This window comes from Hydra vulgaris, chromosome 04 (genome assembly GCF_038396675.1).
Source record: "Hydra vulgaris chromosome 04, alternate assembly HydraT2T_AEP".
NCBI classification, from domain to species: Eukaryota; Metazoa; Cnidaria; class Hydrozoa; order Anthoathecata; family Hydridae; genus Hydra; species Hydra vulgaris.
This window is the reverse complement of record NC_088923.1, coordinates 2,162,077-2,183,704: the sequence shown is the minus strand read 5'-3', so window position 1 is coordinate 2,183,704 and position 21,628 is coordinate 2,162,077. Positions and strand designations below refer to the sequence as shown.

The 21,628-nt window shown below is 29.2% G+C and overlaps 1 protein-coding gene across 1 annotated transcript in view; it reads right to left on the bottom strand.

Annotated features, from left to right (window-relative positions):
- Positions 1-6,280: 6,280 nt before the first annotated feature.
- LOC136079512 (uncharacterized) overlaps positions 6,281-21,628 on the bottom strand; it is a 45,916-nt gene continuing 30,568 nt past the window's right edge. The window contains exons 9-10 of the mRNA XM_065795251.1: positions 11,729-11,895; positions 6,281-6,757 (exon numbers count right to left, since the gene is read on the bottom strand). Coding sequence (XP_065651323.1) covers positions 6,455-6,757; positions 11,729-11,895 — 470 coding nt within the window. The 3' untranslated portion in view covers positions 6,281-6,454. The remainder of the gene's footprint in view (positions 6,758-11,728; positions 11,896-21,628) is intronic.

Below are 21,628 nucleotides of genomic sequence, written 5' to 3'. Positions count from 1 at the left end.
ATTCCCTATGAACATTGTTAGTGATTGATATTTTTCCCTCTGGACAATATTATTAGTTCGTATAATTCCCCATGGATTGGTTCACAAATAACTCCATTTAGAAATTTTTTTTGAAGGAAAAAATTTCTAAATGGAATTATTTGTGCACGAAGGAATTCTAATTTGTGCACGAAGAAATTCTTGTGTAAACGGTTATAAAAGCCGTAACGGTAAACTTAGATAAAATATTATACGAGAGGGAATAACGACTTCATAGATTTTTGATGCAAGTGTATCATTTAGTATAAATTTAGTTAAAAAACTGATTATTTCGAAATTCATATAAAAATGGGTAGAACAGCTAAAAAAAAGAAGATGATAGGACAGAATAAGATAAAACGGAAAAATACAGAAAGGTTGAGGTATATTTACCTAATGAAGTACCCACTGAGGGAGTTACCTCAGAGACAGCTTCCATCTAATGGTGATATTCTTAGATACTATCAATTTATCCTTCGCGAGTCACAAGTTAAATACAAACCCACTTCTACTAATGTTGGTTGCAAATTGAAATCGAAATCCAAGGATCTTGTTTGTGAAAACGGTGTTTGTAAAGATCCTGATAGTTCTTGCTTATATTATATAAGGATGCTTTGCAAAAGAGCACGACGCTTGGAGCTTGGGAACAAAAAAGCTCTGAAATTTTGCCCCCTCCCCAGCCCTTCAGGTGTGAGCAGGGTTCGGGTTAGGGTCAGTGGCGTAGCTAAGTAACCAAGGTCCCTGGGGCATTTAAAAAAATGGGGCCCCACTGCTATGTAAACTGATTAGGTTTTTTCAAATAAAAATATGAAATATACAAAAACTTAAAAAATGCTAAGCTACTTAAGCACTTTTTTGTCCACTGCGGGGCAGGTAATAAAAATATTAAACAGCAACAACTTAAACTACAATTAACGCTTTGTGTAGGTTTGGCTAATAAAACGAAATAGAGAAGATTCAAGGATTTATTATATAAAGGTCGGGCCTACCAACTGACTAAATAACAATTATATTTTAAATTTTTTCCTAACTTTAGTTTTCGCAAAAGTATCAATGACTTCGTTTAAACCCAGGCTTGATGCGGTTTTGTTTTTAATTCCTATTAGCGATAAATGTCGGGGTTGAGTTTGGCCCACCTTATTTCTTAAATAACTTTTTTATTATTTTTGATTTGCTAAATGACCTTTCAGCTGCTGCAGAAGTGACAGGAATTGTTAAGAATAATAACATTTCTGTAAATACTTCCGTTAGGTCGCATTCTAGCACTCCATATTTGCTCATTATTTCCTTACATAATTGGTGAACAGTCTATGCTTGAGTTAGTCGAGGTAAAACTAGATATTAATAAATTGAAGTGAAGAATTAGGGCCTATTATATCTGAATATTTTCTTCGGAATTCGTCACACTTTTGTAATAAAGTTGCTTCATCAACATGTAATAAAAATATTGGTGTAGAAAATCGAATATATGGCAGACTGCGCTAGTACCAATAAAACGTGAATCTAATTGAGATATTACGTGTATCTAATTAAGATATTACGAGTATCTAATTGAAATATTACGTGTATCTAATTGAGATATTACGTGTATCTAATTGAGATATTACGTGTATCTAATTGAGATATTACGTGTATCTAATTGAGATTTTACGTGTATCTAATTGAGATATTACGTGTATCTAATTGAGATATTACGTGTATCTAATTGAGATATTACGTGTATCTAATTAAGATATTACGTGTATCTAATTGAGATACTACGTGTATTCAATTGAGATATTACTGTGTCTTGTACATTATTGAAAATCTCAATTTTAAATACTTTTTCTCGATTTGGAAATCAGTGATCAGCAGCTAATTCATCAAAAAAATTTTTAACTTTTCTCTGCCTTTTTTTTGAAAATGGGTATCAATACCATATTTTCTTGCAGTTTCACTGGCTTTGCACTTGAATAATTTGAAATCATTTCAATAAATTGGCAACTTTGCTTTGGTCTCTGCTAATACTTTACTCAACTCGCCGAATTGATGTCGCATTTTTGTTAAGTTTTGGATGCATAATTGATGTCGTTTAATACACTGTGCATGAATTCGCAAAGCAAAGCGAACTCGAAATTTAGCATTTTTGTTTTATTACTCTCTGCTTCACTACGCTCATCTTTATTAGGACTGTTTAAAAATATTTCTGATAATGCTTTGATAATATCAAAATAACGAAGTTTTATTGCAGATATCGTATTGACCCTACAGGACCATCTAGTCAGATTTAGTTTTTTTAGAGTTGTGTCCAATTCGCCAGTGAATTTTGACAGTAGATCCCAACGTTTGATGCTGTTACCGAAAAATTTATACAAATCTTGCAACGTTGCGAAAAAAATTAGTATTTCCACACAACGGCATCATTTATCACTAAATTTAGATTATGAGTCGCACAATGTACGTACTCTGCGTTAGGCTGGATATCCTTAATATGCTTTTGTACACCATTATACACACCACTCATCACACTGGCTCCATCATAGCCTTGCCCCACACATTTTTTTAAATCAATATTTTTGTCGATCAATAATGTTGTTACTTGTTGACTAAATCTATTGCGCCATGTTTGATGGCTGCATAAAAGCCTAAAAACACTTCTTTCACTACTATATCTATTGGCTGTCCATTTTCCGATCTGGTTATTACTGCATACCTTACAACTAGTCTTAGCTGATCTACCTTCGATATGTCCTGTGTCGTATCCATTACGATGGGAAAAAACGGCGACGCTCTAATTTGTTCTAGTAGATGGGTTTCGAGTTTGGTTTCCAAGCTCTCATTTATTTCATTTTGAATTGTTGCACTCAGATATCTTGTAGATCCTAAAAGCATAAAAAACACAATTTCAAAAATGTCCTGATATAAAACAGTTAATAATTATAAACAAAATAAAACGATAAAAAAACTTTGAAATGATTATTATTACCTTTGGGCATATCCAAAACTTGCTGCAAAATGTGATTATATTGGGTGACATGCTCTACAAAGGACAGAAAATTTCCGTGGTATCCTTCCTGACTTAAGTCTTCTTAATGTCCTCTCAAAGCCAAAGAACTCTTTGCTAGGTTAAGTATGATATCGAATAACCTTTGAAGAACCATTTTCCAAAATGATGCTTCTTTGCGAATTTCATTTTAATTTCATTATTGATAGTATTAGTATCGTTTTTTTTTCCAAAATTCATACACAGCACATGCTTCCGAATGGCCGCTCGAACAGCTGTGTTGCTTAATTCTTTCTGATAAACGCTTCCAATCTCAAATTCTCGTACACCAAACATTATTCCTTTGTGAAGCAAATAACCAGCAGGGTTGACAATAGGCAGCGACTAGTATTTTGGAATAAAACAACCAAAAACGATTAACTGGCCCATATTTAGAACACGAAACGTAGTACGATTTTGAAAAACACCTATTGTTCTCGTTGATGTCTGTTGGAAATGGTCCTGAAGGCGTGAAGGCCACAATCAAGAATTTCACGTTTTTCGTTTTCACTTAATATTTTGTTCGTGAAGTTTCCCAAGTCATAAGAAGATTTGTCGTAAACATTTTCGAAAAATGTAGAGGTCTGAGGTTTCTCCAAACCCTCCGCTCTTATGAGTGTCTTGCAAACATCATCTACGTTCACATGATCGGCTGCGGAGGTATCTCCAACTGCAATAATTGCCGAACCTTCTTCAGTAGGCTTCTCAACCAACACTGCAGTTACCACATTATTTGAGTCACTATCAATAGAAATATTTTGGTCAGATGTACTTGCAGAAGGCTGACTAAAAAACTTATCAATTTTAGGCAATTTTTGTTTACTATCTTCTCTTTCTTCGCTTTGCATTGTTTGCGTTTAAATGCACAACTGGGCTTCTTCTTTTTATCCATAATTTAAGTTTTCTAATTTATTTAAACAATACAATATTAGATAATCTAATATTGTATTTTTTATACAATATATAATATAATAATATAATATAATTAGTGCTAGGCAACAACTAATCTAATTTAATCGCTACTAATCGCACGATTTGGTGGTTTGCTAAGAGTATGTGCTGCTTTTAAGTGATACTTCAAACTTGAAGCACTACGATGATAAGAAAATTCAGTGTAGTGGTTACAAAGAGCTTTTTTTCTATCAACTCCACCGTCTGGAAATAGTTTAAAATAAAAGTGTCCATTTAAGAGTTCTGTACCTTTTTGCATTTTTTCGGTTCACACAAGATATTTTCTATTTCAAATTGTTTAAACTTGACATAAATTTATGAAATAAAATATCTTTTGACAATTTAATAATCACATAAACTAAAACAATTTTAAACATTTTAAACAAATTTATTTTAGAATTGACGCGCTGCAGCTCTCAAAGGCTCACAACAAATGCTTTCATTGGTTAAAACGCGTGATGAGGCCCACCCAAAGCAGCCAGTAGCTTACTGATTAACATCCCACCCCTGCTGTGACCTAGCCTGGGTCACCCAGGGTTTTGTTTGTGTATTCAGAAGCAATGAGCAACGGACTTTCAAAATGATAATGACAACAAATTAAAAGTGCGTTAACGCGCGATAAAATAGTTGTCGGCTTTAATTTAGTAATATTATAAATATATTCACTGACGACGTTAAAAGTAAAATAAAAGGAAAGAGAAACACACTGATACGCTACAAATGTCGTTGAGGAATGACGCACATATCACTATCCGTCAAATTGCCAACACTGCCAACATACAGAAAGAATTTAGGGGAATTCCCTTGGCATAACTTTTAAATTTCTCTTAGCTGAGTTGTCATGATTAAAGTGGGGTTGGAAGTTGCAACCTGTTATATTTATTTTGAAAATGGGAGAAATTTCCAAAAGTTCAGTTCGATCGAGATTTCCGGTAAGGATACGAGGGCCTCCTAAGCTTGAGGGACCCGGGGCACTGCCCCGCGAAGCCCCTAAATTGTTACGCTGCTGGTTAGGGTCAGAATTAGAGTTAGGAGTGGGTTAGGATGAGTTTAAAAAATATTTTCTTTATTATTTTTTGATCATATTTAAATTCATTGACAAATTTCAAACTTCATCAATTATCTCTTAGTGTTCGAAAATTATGAGCATATAAAGTTTAAACCCGCTCAATTTAAGAGGAAGTTAAATTTCATAAAATCGAATATTTGGAGATTATTTCATGAAACCTGAAAAAAAAGTTAAAAAATTTATTCTATTAGTTACTCGTAATGTAAAATGTTTCAGTTTATTAAATGTTTGAGCTTCAGTTTATTTTGTTCACTTTTTTCCTCACTTGATGATCTTTACATTTTTGTATTATAATAAGAATTGTTATAAGAAGAATTCTTATAATTTTGACTTAAAAAACGTAGGGGAAACTATGCACCGTTGATCCTAAAATCAAGGGGGGAAAAAAACTAAACCAAAAATTTATGAAAGACAAATTTATAAAACTATTTTAGAGCTTTTTATATTTATGGTCCTAATAAACTTTAAGAAAGTATATATATATTTTTTATAGCCAATATTATTTTTACAATTATTATTAATTTAGGAGAATGTTATTAACACAATGCGCCATGAATTTTATGATCAAGGGTGCACGCTTTCCCCTAATATTCTTGAAGAAACAATAGGCTTTATTTCAGATGGTAAACTTTGTGTATAAAATGTCTAACCATCAAAAATTTTCATGAAATAGAAAAAGGAAAAAAAAAAAAGCAACTTCTAATATTATATATAATATCAGAAGTTGTAAGTTTTTTTTTCCTTTTTCTAAATCATGATTCTTGAAAATGTCAGATGGTCAAAATATAAATAACTGCGACATTGTAAAAAGTGTGAATATTGATAAGATAAATTATAAATATTTCATAAAGTTTACCGTCTGAAATAAAGACTGTAATTTCTTCAAGAAAATTGTGTTTTTAAAATCAAAATTGGGTGGACTAAAAATAAATCACTTTCGGCAACAGATTACCCGATAGAAAATGGTGGGCTAACTAAATGAGCCTTTTAAAGATAATCCGCGTTCATTTTACAAAAATGTTTAAAAAATATACGACTACATTTTTTCTAAATTTTGTGTTTCTCGGCTTGTTAGAGCACGCCATGGCTAAAACAGTAGTTGCGTAATATGCCAGTCAAGAAATACCAATGCAAAAGAAAAAAGGTTTCTTTAAAAATGTGAGTACGGTGTGTTACACCTCGTGCTTTGTAAAAACTGTTAAACTAAAAACAAAACAAAACAAAATTATTGAAATTTATTTGATAATTAAATAAGTTTAAAATCGATCATTTTTTCGACATACTGATTCATCATTTGTCATATCCAATGTCAGGGTTAGGGTATCGTTCAATTCGTTAATGTTCTAGTCAATGTTCTAATTCGATTTGTTATTAATGATTCTTTATCTCATGAATCATTCTTTATTATTTTTAGATTTTCCTTTAGAAAATTTTCTTTTCACAGAATCAACAGCAACAGGTTTGTACGGAACAATCTTTAAAGACTTAATTTGAGATTTATTGTTTGGTTCTTCGGATGGCTCACCACCATCAACAACGGATACAGAAACTGGTCCGATGTAAGGTCCTAGGGGTCTTCCATTATAGTTTTCATCGGTCCACATATATACAGCAAGTCCACCAGGAACACGCATACTTTTAATTTTGGTTTCCTCGTTATGCCAGTAACATCCATGAATAACGAGTTTAGGGTAAGCCTAGAAAGCAATATTAATTACGTCATCAAACTTAAAACAAAAAAGGTTGAAATACTTAATGTTTAGTAGGTACTTCAGTCAAGTGACAAATTCCGTAGACAGTTTTTTATATATAAAATATACTTATTCATAATAGATTTAGACCGATTATTTTTATTTTTCATGTCATAGTAAAAGCTTTGACGAAAAGTAAAATGATTATATTTACATAAAATATCTGCTTGATTTTTTAATAAATGTTTATCTGACTGTAGGAACAATTTTAATTATGTTTTGGTAATTATCTTAGCTTAAAGTTATTTTATTTGCGTTCTAGCACCCATTAAAATAATATATAACCATTTCTCGTTGTTTCTGTGTATTTTTTTTTTGGTTTTGTGATGAATTGGTTGGTCTAAAATAGCTTTAAAAAAACCAAGCTCTGACTGATTTTCGGTGCTTCAGCCGAAATTCTAAATTTTAGTTGAAAACCTAATAAATCTCATCCTCTTTATCCTTTCCGTCCGTCTTAATATTATTTTAAAATTTCGGCAAAAATTATAATGACTTACTATATTATTAAATATATTGATATCAATATTTGTGTAAAATTAGCTTCAGTATAATGAATAATAAAGAGTTATATTATAGGTACCTATGCCTGAATGATGTTTGAAAAGGGTATGCTCGAATTTTAGAAGCAGAATTTCAAACTTGTTTTCAGTAACCGAAAATAATTTGAGTTTGTACAACAAAATTAAAATTGTTATAGATAAATTTAAATCGTTAAAAAAAAAACACATTAAAAAAAGAGATATATATAAGCTGAAGTCCTTTATACCGCCTATTTCAAAAAATAAATTTGAAGCATGCATATCAAGTGACAACAATAAAACAAAGCGTAAAAAAAGAAAATTGAAAGATCAAATCTCTAAAAATTGTTTTAAAAGATTAAAACTTGCTTTATCCGATTGTAAAAATATGTTCAAATCTGCTTAAGTTCATAATAGTAATAGGAAAAAAACACTTACATCTAACGACTCAAGAATGACATATAAATTATTACATGCAAGTAATAAAACAAAGATTTAACGATTAAAAAAGAAACAAAACAAGGAAATAAAAGAATTGAAAGATTACTATAATAAAGTCATTACAAACCTTAATAATACAGTTAAAAGTTGCACTCCTTCGTGAAGAAAAAATAATTGCATGCAAAAAATTGTAATATGTAAAAAAGAAGTATAGCATGGTAATAAATAAACATGAAAAGTTTTCTTCAAACAGTTTAAAACTAAAAAAGATATTGACTCTCCTAACATTGGAGAAAAATTATTATACAAAGAAAATAAAGATTTGAACACTTTAAATTGTCTTCTCCTTGATCGCAAAATAGTAACATTTTTTTAAATGGAAGGTATTAGTGAGGTTATTATGAAATTAGTTTCTTTGAATGTCAGCATGAATAAATTTAATGAGGTTATCACAATTGTTTTAAAAAAACTAGCAAAGTTAGAAAAAGAAAAGCTTCCCTCAATTGGTACAAAATCTCGGTTTATGACTGAAGCATTAGCACTTAATGATACATACTGCAGAAAGTAATTCAGGCAATTGTCTTCACAATGACGGTAACACTAAACACCATAGATATTTTCAAAATTTCCGAGTTACTACCACAAGTGAAAGTACATTATCTTTTGAATTACTTGAAATGGCTGGAAGTGATGCAGATTATATGATTAATGTGTTAACAAAAACAATTAGATGATATGTGACATTTTAGATAAAAGCAGCAAGGAATTTTCTAACCTTCAAGTCTGATCTCGGGTCAAAGCCATCAAGTCAAAACCATCAAGTCTGATCTCGGGTCAGTTAATCCACCGTTTAATTTAAAATTTAAAGATATGAGAAAAAAATAACTGCCTAAAGAAATAAAGAACTGGGAAAGTTTAAAAAAAGGTGAGCAATCTGATTTCATTGAAATTGCATTTACTGACCAACTTTGCAACAGAAACTGATAAAACAATTAAATCATTTGAAAAGTTAGTTTTAAACAGTAGTTATGAAAATATTTTTCATTCAATACTGCAGAATCAGGTGCCACTAGATTAATAAGAATTGCATGTAAAACCTTTCATGTTAGGGGGAGTGATGAAGCTGGAGTTGCTGGGTATTTTAGTTCATTTCTTGATAGTAAAGGGGAAAGTAAGTGTATACTAGAACACTTTGTTGGTAACCGGTTATATTATAATGCTCCAGCTTTGTATTTTCAATTTAAGGATATTTTAGAGTTTCTTCAAAATTGGCCGAATAAATAATCTCTTACTTGCAGTTAAAGAAAAAATCAGCAACAATTTATATTTAGCAGAAGTGTGGGCTCTTGGAATAGTTGATAAAATGATTACTGGCCCATTTTGGCAGATAATTGAATCACAAAAGAGTATTCTTTACATGAATCCATTTTTTCTAACCTTAAAAATGAAACTTTCAGACTTGTGTAAAAATGCATCATCAATTATGATTTCCAAAATACCTATATTCAGTCCAAGTGATGTTAATATTGATAAAGATATTTTGTATAATAAATTAGTTGAAGAGACTGCTGACAATGATTTAAATATTTTAACACTGCAGACATTAGAAGTGATTTGTCATTTTTTATTAGTTGTTCTTGAAAGATAATCTGGTGATTAACTTCCTGGAGGTAAATATTGACATCCTTCTGATAATATAAGTAAGTCTGCAAAGAATGTTCCATCAACAAACAAAGCGCTAGAAAGTGACTTTGCTGTTTTAGATCCTTTAGTTCGTACAAAATAATGCCAAAATACAAACTATGCAAGCTTATACTATGTGGTATAAAAATAAAAGACTAGACTGGTTGGATAAAAAGACTTTGTATGAGTGTGACTCGTTTCTTTAAAAAGCTTCAAGTAACTTTAATTAAATGAAAGATAAATACAAACAACGTCATTTAGAATTCAAGTTTGAAATGAGTGAAAGATTGTCTGAAAAACATAAAGCTAAAAAAGCAGCTGAAAATAAAGCTTTCTTTAAAAAAGCAAAATCGGTAAATGAGTTGTTAAAATTAAGAACAAAGGTGTGGTTGACTTCAAAAGAAGCAGATGATGAATATGTATTGTTAGGTGACACCTTAAAAACCGAAAAACTATTAGGAGCACAGTTGGATTTTTATAGGTATGTTATGAAAGCAAAATGTGAACCTAAATATTTTTACAAAACTGAAATGCTTGGTGGTAAGACTTGAAAAACTATGAGCTATTCAGTAGTTTGCAATCAATTATTAGAACAAAGAGCTTTCCAGAGCCCAATGAGAGAAAAATTTATTTTAAAGAATGAAAAGAACAAGATATTTTGATTTTGAAATAAAAAGAAGAACTATGTGAAAAATTGAAGAATGCAAGACTGTCTCAATTAGCCCATCAACAAAAATTAAACGTCTTGCCTAATGTTTTAAATTATCTTGTTGGGAAATTTATTCAACATAAAATTATGAAAGTCAGCACTAAAAAATATTTTTGGTGTACATGTAAAGTTCTTAGAATAAACAAGTTAACCACTAATTTAAAAAAAACTTTGTTTGATGTCAGTCTATGAGACTGAAGAAAATCAAGTAAAGACTTTTCCATGGCTTGTGGACCTTGAAAGTGGTTATTGTATTGTAAAAGCTTGTTTTGCAATGGATTTAATTGTAAAAAAAAAAAAAAAAAAAATTATTAATTATATATTAAATATGATATTTGAGAAAATTGAAAATTTGTCAACCTAATGTTTTAATTGTTCACAATTTGAAGTTCTAACTTTTCAATAAAGTAAAATCTAAAATTATATTAATGTGCATGATTATTTTTGTTGTTCTAAAGTTTAGTCTGTTGTGAATTAAACGTTATTTTATTTGTTTATTACTGTTTAAAAGTTCATGCATAAAAAATAACAGATTGATTATTGCCTTAAGTTATTGCTTAAAATTTTTGCGCATATATCATTTAAGCTAATGACAAAAAAAAAATCCCAAAAAAAAAACTGAATTTAAAATTATGGATTTTTTGTCTAAAAAAATGTCAAATCATGAAGTATAAAAATGCAAATTTCTTAACAACCAGAAGTGCTACAAAATTGATTGAACCCATTTTGAAACAAGATTTACATTTTAAATGCAATAAAATTAATTTTATAAAAAGTTTAGAAAAGTGCCTATGTTTAGGTTCAAGCAGAAAAACTTTTTGTTGTTAAACTTATATTTTACAACAAAATATTTTTAAATTTCTTCTTAATTAAAAATAACTAAATGCAATCTTGTCTATCACTCATTATTTATAAAAGTCATATCTCATCCTAAATTCTCTGGCTAAGCACTAAACTGTTTTTTTTTAGCAAAAAAGCGATTTTTTTGGCTACCCCACTTACAAATAACTGCTTTTTTGTTTGTTTTGTTTTTAAATTTTACAGCAAAAAAATAAATTATCAAGCCTTTTTTAAAGATAACACAAAATTATATTTTATAAAACAACTAAGGAAAGATTTTGTAATTTAAAAAAAAATTTTAAAACGGAGAACAGAAGCTTGGTTGCTATGTAAGTTTTGTTGTTATGTAAACTCCATTTTTGCTACAGTACTTAACATAAATTAATATAAATTTCTTTGAACTTTTTTTTTATTTATTTATTTATTAATTCACCTCCCCAGGGCCCAGAAGGCCACTACAGACGAGGAGGCTACTTAATTGTGGTTATAACCCTCTCTCAACTCTATAACTCCGAAACATGAAACTTGACGAACTACTTTTTTTAAATAATATTTTGGAAAAATCATTTTTTTAAAAATATTTTAATCTTTTTAAGTTTTCATCATCATTTCTTCACATTTCATCGTGTTATTAAAATAACTTTTAAATGCAAACATTTATTCCTATTTAGATTTACTTAAAAACGAATAAAAATTTATTGAAATTGGAAAAAAAAATGTTCTTACATTGGTTTCAATAAAATCACACATCTGAGAGAAAGATGGACCACGACAAATCTTCACCATCTCTGAAGATTTTTTGTCACTGTTAGATACTTTCATAGATTTTGTTGTAGCTCCTCCACATACTTTATCAATAGTGTTAGCACCAATAAATGGACCATAAGTAGTTCCTGATAAAATTAAAATTAGAAATAATTATGAGCAAATTGAATTGTAAAAAAAACTTTTCTAGGACAAATCCTCTCTTGAGATCGTGTAAAAATCTTAACATTACCCTAGTTAACTATTTTTAAATTTTATCAATCTTTGTTTAAGATGAGTAAAAATAAAAACATAAAATTATATTTTTATAATTTAGAAGCGTCTCAATTAATAGTTCAAAGTTTATAATTTTTTCAATATCATGACATTAGTGTAACACTTAGGACAATTAAATATTGTATATACGAGGTTGTGATTGATAGTGCGGTGACGGACGAAGGTTAAAATCCTTTTTATGAATAATCCTTTTTTATGTTTTATTTTTTTAAACCTCTTCACTTCCAACAAGCCGCAAGCAACCACTATTAGAGTAGGAAGTTACTGAAAGAGAAAAAGATGAAGTTTGTAAAGCAAGATAACGATTAACAGACAATTTAAAAGATTGCAGATTTAACAGACGATTTAAAAGATTGCAGATGATTTAAAAGATTATATGAATCAGGAAAACAAGATAAAGGGAGCAAATTCCAAAGAACTGATGTTTGAGGAAAACAACTAGATAAATAAGAATTTTTAGAGCAGAATAAAGAGATGCAACATAGCAAAAGCTAATTTTGAAATTGATTTGATATCATTTCCAAGTAAGATAAGAAGTAAGAATTAATCAGATGATTAATAGATCATGACATCATCAAGACAAATAGAAATGGTAGTATAATCAGCGAACAATGCCACTTTAGATGTAAGAATTTCTGGGAGATCGTTAATGTAAATTAAAAAAGTATCGAATCAAGGATAGAACCTTAAGGAACCCCTGAAGTTAAAGAAGATTAAGAAGAGTGCTGTCCATTGAGGACAACTTTTATACTACAGTTGGTAAGACAGGATTGAATAATCTTAAAGATGTTACCTGATACACCGTAATAAGTGAGCAGCATGAAGAAGACCAGCATGCCAAACTTTATTAAATATTCTCCATATGTATTATATATATATATATATATATATATATATATATATATATATATATATATATATATATATATATATATATATATATATACATATATATATATAGATCTATAGTTTGTTGGCTTTGGGAAGAGCGGAAGGAAAAAAGTGATTCTTACGCCAACACATACGTCACTTTTAATTACTTTTGACTTTCGTCCAACATTTTCGTGTTGGACGAAAGTCAAAACCATTAATTTAATTACAAATTAATTGTTATATAAAAAACCCACAAAAACGCAAATTTAATTGACCAAAATGTTTTTAAAAACATTCTGAATTTTTTTAAAACATTCTGAATGTTTTTAACAATATAAACAATGTTTTTATTTTTATTTTTTTTAATAAAATGTTTTTATTTTTATTTTTTTTAATAAAATGTTTTTATTTTTATTTTTTTACTGTAAATCATGCACGGAGTGTTGCTACATCGACTATCTTATAGCCTGACTCGCAAGGGAGTGCTGCTACATCGACTGACAAATAGCCTGACTCGCAAGGGAGTGCTGCTACATCGACTGACAAATAGCCTGACTCGCAAGGGAGTGCTGCTACATCGACTGACAAATAGCCTGACCCGCAAGGGAGTGCTGCTACATCGACCGAGGGTTTGGTTGGGGCAGGCAGTCTATCATTATTAAAAAAAAAAATTCCGGTCTTGCATTTTAATTTTTACTTTTTGTCAACAAAATATGGAAAAAACTTTCGGACAACAACTAAGGGTTCTATATATATATATATATATATATATATATATATATATATATATATATATATATATATATATATATATATATATATATATATATATATATATATATATATATATTATATATTTATTTTATAATTTATATACATATATGGGCAATTCCATTTTTAACTTACATTACACGCGCAACAACTTTATCAAGTATTTGCCTATTTAAACTGTAAATGAAACTTTGAACTATTTTGTATGAAAGCTGTTAACCATGAGCGAGATCTCAACTCGTTCTCGTTTCTCGAGAGAAATGGGACTTCTCGTGAGAAACAAGAAATAGAAAATTCTCTCAAGAAGTAGAACGAGACTTAAATATTTTATTATTTTCCAAATTAAAAATTATTATAATTTACAAAATGCTTAATAATTTGTTTTTTTAATTAATTAATATTTTGACTCCGTGATTTTAATAAATCTAATTAAAAATATAATTTGTTTTTGACAAAAACAAATTAAATTTTTAATTAGATTTTTAATAAGATTTTTTAATTAGATTTTTTTTAAAAATCAAATTAAAAAATTTTAATTAGATTTTAAATGTTTTTAATTAGATTTTAAATAAAAAAACTTTTTGTATAAAATGGTGCACTTTCGACTTAATTTCATTAGTTTACCAGTGGAATTCAACTTGACAATATTGTTCATATTGAAAAGAAATATTCTTGCCTCATTTCAATGATCAAAAATGTCACCAAGAAAAAAACAAAATCTGGAGATATTTTCAAAAAACAAGTGACGGTGTTGAATGCAAGGCGTGCAAAAAGTCTTTGAAAACAAAAGATGGAAACACAAGCGGACTTCATCGTCACCTCGAAAAAAAACACAGCCAAGATTACGTTGAGTATTCTGAAAAAACTGACGCCTCTCTTCTTCCTCCTCCTAAGAAGAAACAACGAACCATGGTCAAAATGCTTGAAACAAAGTCCAAATATGACAAAGACAATTCCATTCAAAAATAGTTTGACTCTGCAATGCTGGATTACTTTTGCACTGATCTGGCATCCTTTTCAGCAGTCGAAAGAAGAGGTTTCAAGAAATTGTTTGACATTGCAAACCCTTAACTGAGCCTTTATCACAGAACAACATATTCAAAAAAGCTTTCAATTCGGTCAAGAGAAGTTCAAGCTGGAATGAAGAGCATAATAATGGAGATAACACCAAATCTAAAAAGTGCTGCATTTACTTCTGACCTTTAGACTTCTAGAGCTCAGGACAGCTACATCTTGTAGACTTTTCATGCTATTGACGAAAATTGGAGACTACATCACTGGACACCTCATGTCCAACAGTTCCCAGGCAGACACACAGGTATCTTAATTGAAGGAAAGCTGGATTCTTTCTTAGAAGAACTAAATTTGCCTGCTGATTTGCCAATGTACTATGTGAACAACCAGGCAAGAAACATGAAACTTGCAGTCAAATTGTCACAGCGCCTTGACCAATACTTGTGCAACAATCATATTTTGCAATGTGCAGTTCGAGACTCATTTGGAATGACTGCTGGAATGGATGATGCGTTGCAAACATACAAAGATTTGGCTTCTTTAAATCACCAGTCAACAGTTGCAGCTGAGTTGCTTGAATCAGAATCAGACGCTCAAGGAATCAATTTTAGACAGTTACGCCAATCTGTTGACACAAGATGGAATAGTGAACCTGATTGCATGGCTTCTGTCCTACATCTAAAGTCCTAAATAAAAGAGTGCAATTATCAGCTTATGTGCAAATGAAGATATTTTTTCTTCAAAGACCATCAGTGCATCACAGTGGAAATCAATCGTGGGAGCAGTAGAAATTTTGGCACCACTTAAAGAAGCTACAGAAACGTGGTCGGCTAAGTCTATTCCAACAATTAACACTGTCGCCGATTCTCTTTATTTAATCCATGACAAAATTGATCAATTTATTGAGACGGATATAAAAAATGGCTACGGTGTCTTGTATGCAAAAAACTTGAAAAGCTGCATTGAGAAAAGATTTCCTCTTCGTCACACTGGAAACTTATTGAGTGCTGCAGCAAACTACTTAAATCCTGCTTTAAAGGGACTTCACTTGAAGCTCTTCAAAAAATTTCAAACAACAAAAGAATGGTTAGCCTCACAGGTTAAGGATAATGTTGAGTGCCAACCTGTTGCCAGAGAACTTTCAGCAGATTTGTCCCCTAATTCAAAACTGAAGCGCAAGTTAAACGTCAGACTTGAAACACAAGAGCCAACATCTGAACTGAATCCTAATTTGAGCAAAATGTGCCAGTGTGAATATCTCCCTGATGCCAAAAAAGACTTTCCGACTCTTGATTGGTGGAAATTGCATTCAAATACATTGCCAGAACTCTCTTCATTAGCTAGACAAATTTTAGCTATTCCAGCAAGTTCAACTAAATCAGAGAGAGTTTTTAGCTCAGGTGGAAATGTCGTTCGATCATCCAGACACAATTTACGCCCAGAAAAAGTAGAACAAATCATCTTAATCAGAGAAAACATTGTCTTGTTGGAAAAGTTGTTTACATTTGACATATGTGTCTATTTGTCAAAACCATGTTTACATTTTTTTTTTTTTTTGGATTTTAATAAATTTGTTTTCAAAAATTGTTAAATTTCTCATCTCGTCTCGGTCTCACAAGAAGTACTAACTTCTCGTCTCGGTCTCGTCTCGGTTTGAAAAAACCTAGTTTCGCTCATGGTTAAAAGCTGTTAGTAATTCATTCTGTAAACAAAAACGAAAAAGCGTAAGAACTTTAATAAATGGATGTAGTTTTAACTTACGTTACACAAAACTAAAATAAAAATGTGCCTTAACAAAGCATCCTCATTCAAAACTTTAAATGTAAAAACGTAACATTTAATATTCTTTCGCATATATTATTAAAAGACTTTAACGGGTGATGTGGAAGTTATTGGACAAAATAAAAACGTCAATAACTTATTTATAAATAAAAAAACAAACTACTATTATATTTTTTTTAAATAAAGCATTTATCTTTTAATAAAAATATATTCTTTTTTATATGAAAAAACACCACCAACTGCAATTGATCTCAATTTTGATCTGACGCCTTTCATATGCGACTGTAAAAAGTTTAAATCAATTTCTTGTAGTTTTAGTTTAATGCAATCAATCAAAACTTGCTCTGTTGAAGCTTGCCAATCTCCCTCGTAAACCTTCTGTGCCAAATGTCCCCAAAAATTTTCAATTGGTCGTGCTTGAGGCACATTTGGGGAATTGAATTCTTTATCAACGTAATAGACATATTGGTCCATCCAATTTAGAGAATCTATAGAATAATGAGAACTTGCTAAATCTGGCCAAAATAAATAGTTAAAGTCTCCATGATACTTGTGAATAAATGGAAGAAGTCATTTTTCTAAACATTCATTAATATATATATTTATATATATTAGGTTTATTTACAAAAAACATTTTTAGTCGCTTTCGAAAAGATTCTCGTTCAGCTGCATTTAACCTCATTTTAAATAATTGTGTTTCAAATAATAAAGTTTATAATTTAAAAAACGTTTATGCCTACGCATAAAACCACAAAAACTAATTATTATGCTCAAATAATGAAATTAGGATTTGTCCGATAACTTCCACATCACCCGTTAGTTTTTAACTAAATTTTACAAAAAACAAAACTTCATCATGTTTTTGTTAACTTAAATTACATGAAAATTGCAAAAGTTCTTTAATTATTTTCTTTAAATATGTATATTTATATATATATATATATATATATATATATATATATATATATATATATATATATATATATATATATATATATATATATATATATAATAAAATATTTACATTTATATATATATAAAATCTGACCACCAACAATTTGAACATTTAGCTCCATTTTTATGCTAAATTAGTTCCGATTATGAAAATATAAATGGTTAAAATAACATTTTATAATGATACCTTTTTTATCATGCGACAATGAGAAAAACCGTAACTTTCAGAGGCATAAAAATAACTTACATTAATTAATTTTAGTTGCTAAAAGTTGACGAAAAAGAGAATAAATATTGACTACTTTTTCATTTTCCGCTGTGAATCGTCCATATAAAATAAAATGTTCAATGTTCTTAAAAGAGCAGAGCAATTATAAATTAGTAGAAAATCACTTAACAAAAATTTTTTCTCATTTTACCCTGTGTTTCATCAATAAAGACTAATCAGAAACAATGATTAAATTAATAAAACTTGAATTTATATTAAAAATTAAATTACAGGAATTCGCAAATGTCTTAACAACTGCAAATTTTTGCACATTAGTGGAGTTTGCTAACACTTTTATAAAAAGAACTCTTTGGAAATGACTACTTGGGCTTTTTTAGAAAAATATTTTTTTAAAAGGGGGACTTAATGTAACTATCAGTTGAGCTCATTTATTTTTATAGTTTTTTAGGAGAAAATTGTTTTCGTGCCTGCATTTAGAAATTAATTTCAATTTTTTGTTTAATGAGCGTTCTTGGCATTCGTAATTTTTTTAAATTTTTCTTGTAGGCACAAGTCAGTACAAAATCATCAATATTTTTATCTTTTAATTCGCATATATATTTTGACAGCATGGTGTCTTTTGAATACTTTTTATTTTGAAAAGATTGCTTATAATTGGCGAAACATTTTTTCTATTCACCCTCTATTATAGCAATATATTGTTTATCAGCTACATTCTTAGAGGAAACAACACATTTATATACCATATTTTTTGATAAACAACTTCCACTCATTGAACAATTGCTTTTTTGTTTACAATTACAATTTTCTGTAGTTTTTTCATTTAGGATTTCTTTTTTGTTTAACAAAGAATTATTGTGACCTTTTATATATCTTTTCATATTTGTTTTGCAACTGCAGCTGACTTTAATTGTATTTCGATTAAAAATTTTATGTAATTTATTATATTAGAGAGTTTATATAAGCTATTGAGTAGCAAGCATTCAAAAGTACGTATTCAAGCACACAAGTTAGACAAACCATAATTGTAATTTTCTTTTATATCAAACATACCTCTTAATTAATCATGTATCATTTTTTTTTGTAGAGCGTGTATGGGTTAAAGCATTGCATAGTTTTTTGTTGGTCATCGTAAGTAACAGATTGTGTTTCACAATAATTTTAAATTCACCAACAGTAGGCAGTGTAATATATTAGAGTAATATATTAGAGAGCGGGAAATGCTTATTGATCAATTCTAAAAACACTTTTCCTACGTATTTTTGCCATATGGGGGTTGAACCAAATTACATTTCTAGTTTTATTTTGGTTTTTTGCATTCTTTTTTTCAGGGTCAAATTTTAGTTCAAATTTTTCAAAACCACTTTTTTTACTGGCATCTTTAAATATTTGTTTAGAGGAATTGAATACATTTTCATCAGAAGAGTTATGGTTTAGCCTGTTATTAATTGAAATCGGATGATTTGAGTTAATATTAATATACAATAGTTCATCGTTTGGTTTTTTGAAAGTCTTATATGAATTTTTAGAGAGGTTAAATGCGACATCAAGAAAGTTCAAGTTGTTTAAGTTTATGTTTAATTTTATCGAGCTGTGGACCAGGTTTTTTAAGTATTACTATTAAGCCATGGTCGCGATAAAGGCCTAAATCATGTATATAGATTATTTTACTTAAATCTAAAATATTTAGTCCAACAAATTCACAAATCTCTGCTCCGCCATAACTGCCCATTGTTACATTAAAGCAGTCATGTATGATTTTCTTTTTCCATGTTTCATTATTAAAATAAATTAAGGTTTTCTACAAAGTTTTATTATACGGATTGTTTCTTCAGGAAAAACTGTGTGGCTTTTTGCAAATTTAATTGTTCTTGCAATTGTTCTTGTAATTTTTTTTGCAAATTTGAATTCTTGTAATTGTTTTTGCAAATTTAATTGTTTAATTTTAATCTAAAACATCTGCAGTTATTGAAGGGTAAAAATCATTAACACCAAACTGAATAAATGTTCAGTCATTTTTATTTTCAATTATGGAGAACCAATTTATAACATCAGTGGTATTTTTCCATTGTTGCAAATTTAATTTATATCTAAGAATATTATTAATTTTGCCTAATTTAACTTTGCTTATGTGTCCAATATCACTTTTTGAGGGAAACAATAACCTACAAGGAAGTTAATTTGAAAATTTGGTTTATGGTCTTTTAGTGTTATTAAAGCTTGGACAGGGGCAATTGATTTGATTCTGTTATCAAGGTTTATTTTTTTAGCAATATTTTGTGCTTTTAAATTAATTGCCTTTTCCAAATTTTTAGGGGTTTTCTCATAAGAACTAGTAGTATTGTCATGTAAAATTTTTTCTGTTTTGAGTTAGTAAATGTTATTTGTTTTATCAGCAAAAACCAAAAATTAAGGGTTTGATTTAATTTTTTTAACATCTAACTCTAATTTTTTTTGAAATTCGTTTTTTATAGGGAGAAACTTTATTGTTTTAGTTAAATGTAATAGGTCATTTTCAAAATTTTCGAAATCAGGTATAAAAGGTGGTATATTTTTTGTTTTAAATCCATAATTATCATTATCTTGGTTATTATTAAATACATCATCTGTGTTAGTATTTGGTTTTAAGAAAAAATGTGCTTTCCAACGAATTCTTTTAATAAAATGCTTAACTTTTTCAATCAAAGAAAGAGTATAACTTTTTTCATCTAGTTTAGGTATATTTTTCAACGAGTGAAATTATTAGTTTCCATATTTACACGGAATGTTAAAATACAATTAAGAGTGCTCAACAAATGTTAATTATGAGACTAATATATATTTAAACAATTTTAAAATGTATTCTACAAAAAAGAGTGCTCAATGTTCTTAAAGGAACAGAGCAATTATAAATTAGTAGAAAATCACTTAACAAAAATTTTTTCTCATTTTAAATTGTGTTTCATCAATAAAGACTCATCAGAAATGAATGATCAAATTAATAAAACTTCAATTTATACCAAAAAATAAATTACAGGAAGTTGCAAATGTCTTAACAATTGTTAAGACGTTTGCAAGAAGATACAAATATTGATGATTTTGTATTGAATTGGTCCATCCTTAAAACAGCCTCTGCATATAACAATATTTCCAATATTTAAAAAAATATTTTTCTAAAAAAGCATAAGGGTCATTCCATGCCAAATGGACCAAAATTTTAGGATTTCAACATAGACCCCCTCAGATTTAGATGAAACTTAGTAGGTTTGTTAAAATCAATGAGAAAAGCAATTCCTGAAAATTTCAGCATAAAATCTTTTGTGGTTCATAAGGTACAGTCGTTTTGAAATTTCTGATTTTTCCAAAAATAAAAACTTCAGTAGCAAAAACATGTCTTGTTCATACTTTGATGCTCTATATTTTAAAAAGAAAATTTCAGAAAACCTTCTAGTTTTTTTTATTGTATACAACTCTTGGCTTACTTTAATAAAACTTTGACATTGAATTCTCACATTGAATGTCACATTTTTTCCATAATGGCTAAAAAAGCTAAAAAATTGTTTGCAAACATAAAAAGTTGATTTTTCATGAGTCAATATACAAAATCTGCAATTTAAGAAGTGAAAAGACATACTTTTTTAGTTTCTATATATGGTAGACTTCCAAATTTTTTAAAATTTACTGATAAGATACAAATCAGTAAAAAATTATAGACTTCTAAAAATGGCTGCAGCTAAATCTTAGGAAAATGTGCCTCCACTTCAAACCACCGGTAACCAAGGACCAACACTGGTTTTAATATATTTTTTTTTCTTCTAATTTAATAGACTTTATTTCAGTGATTTCAGAAAAATAAATAGTGGGTACTCATGGGGAAGTTACAAAATCAGAACAATGAAAATATCCCAAAGTGCATTAAAAACAATAAAAACAAAGTTATTGTTGTACTTTAGTTTGTGTTATATATTCTAATGCAAAGTTTG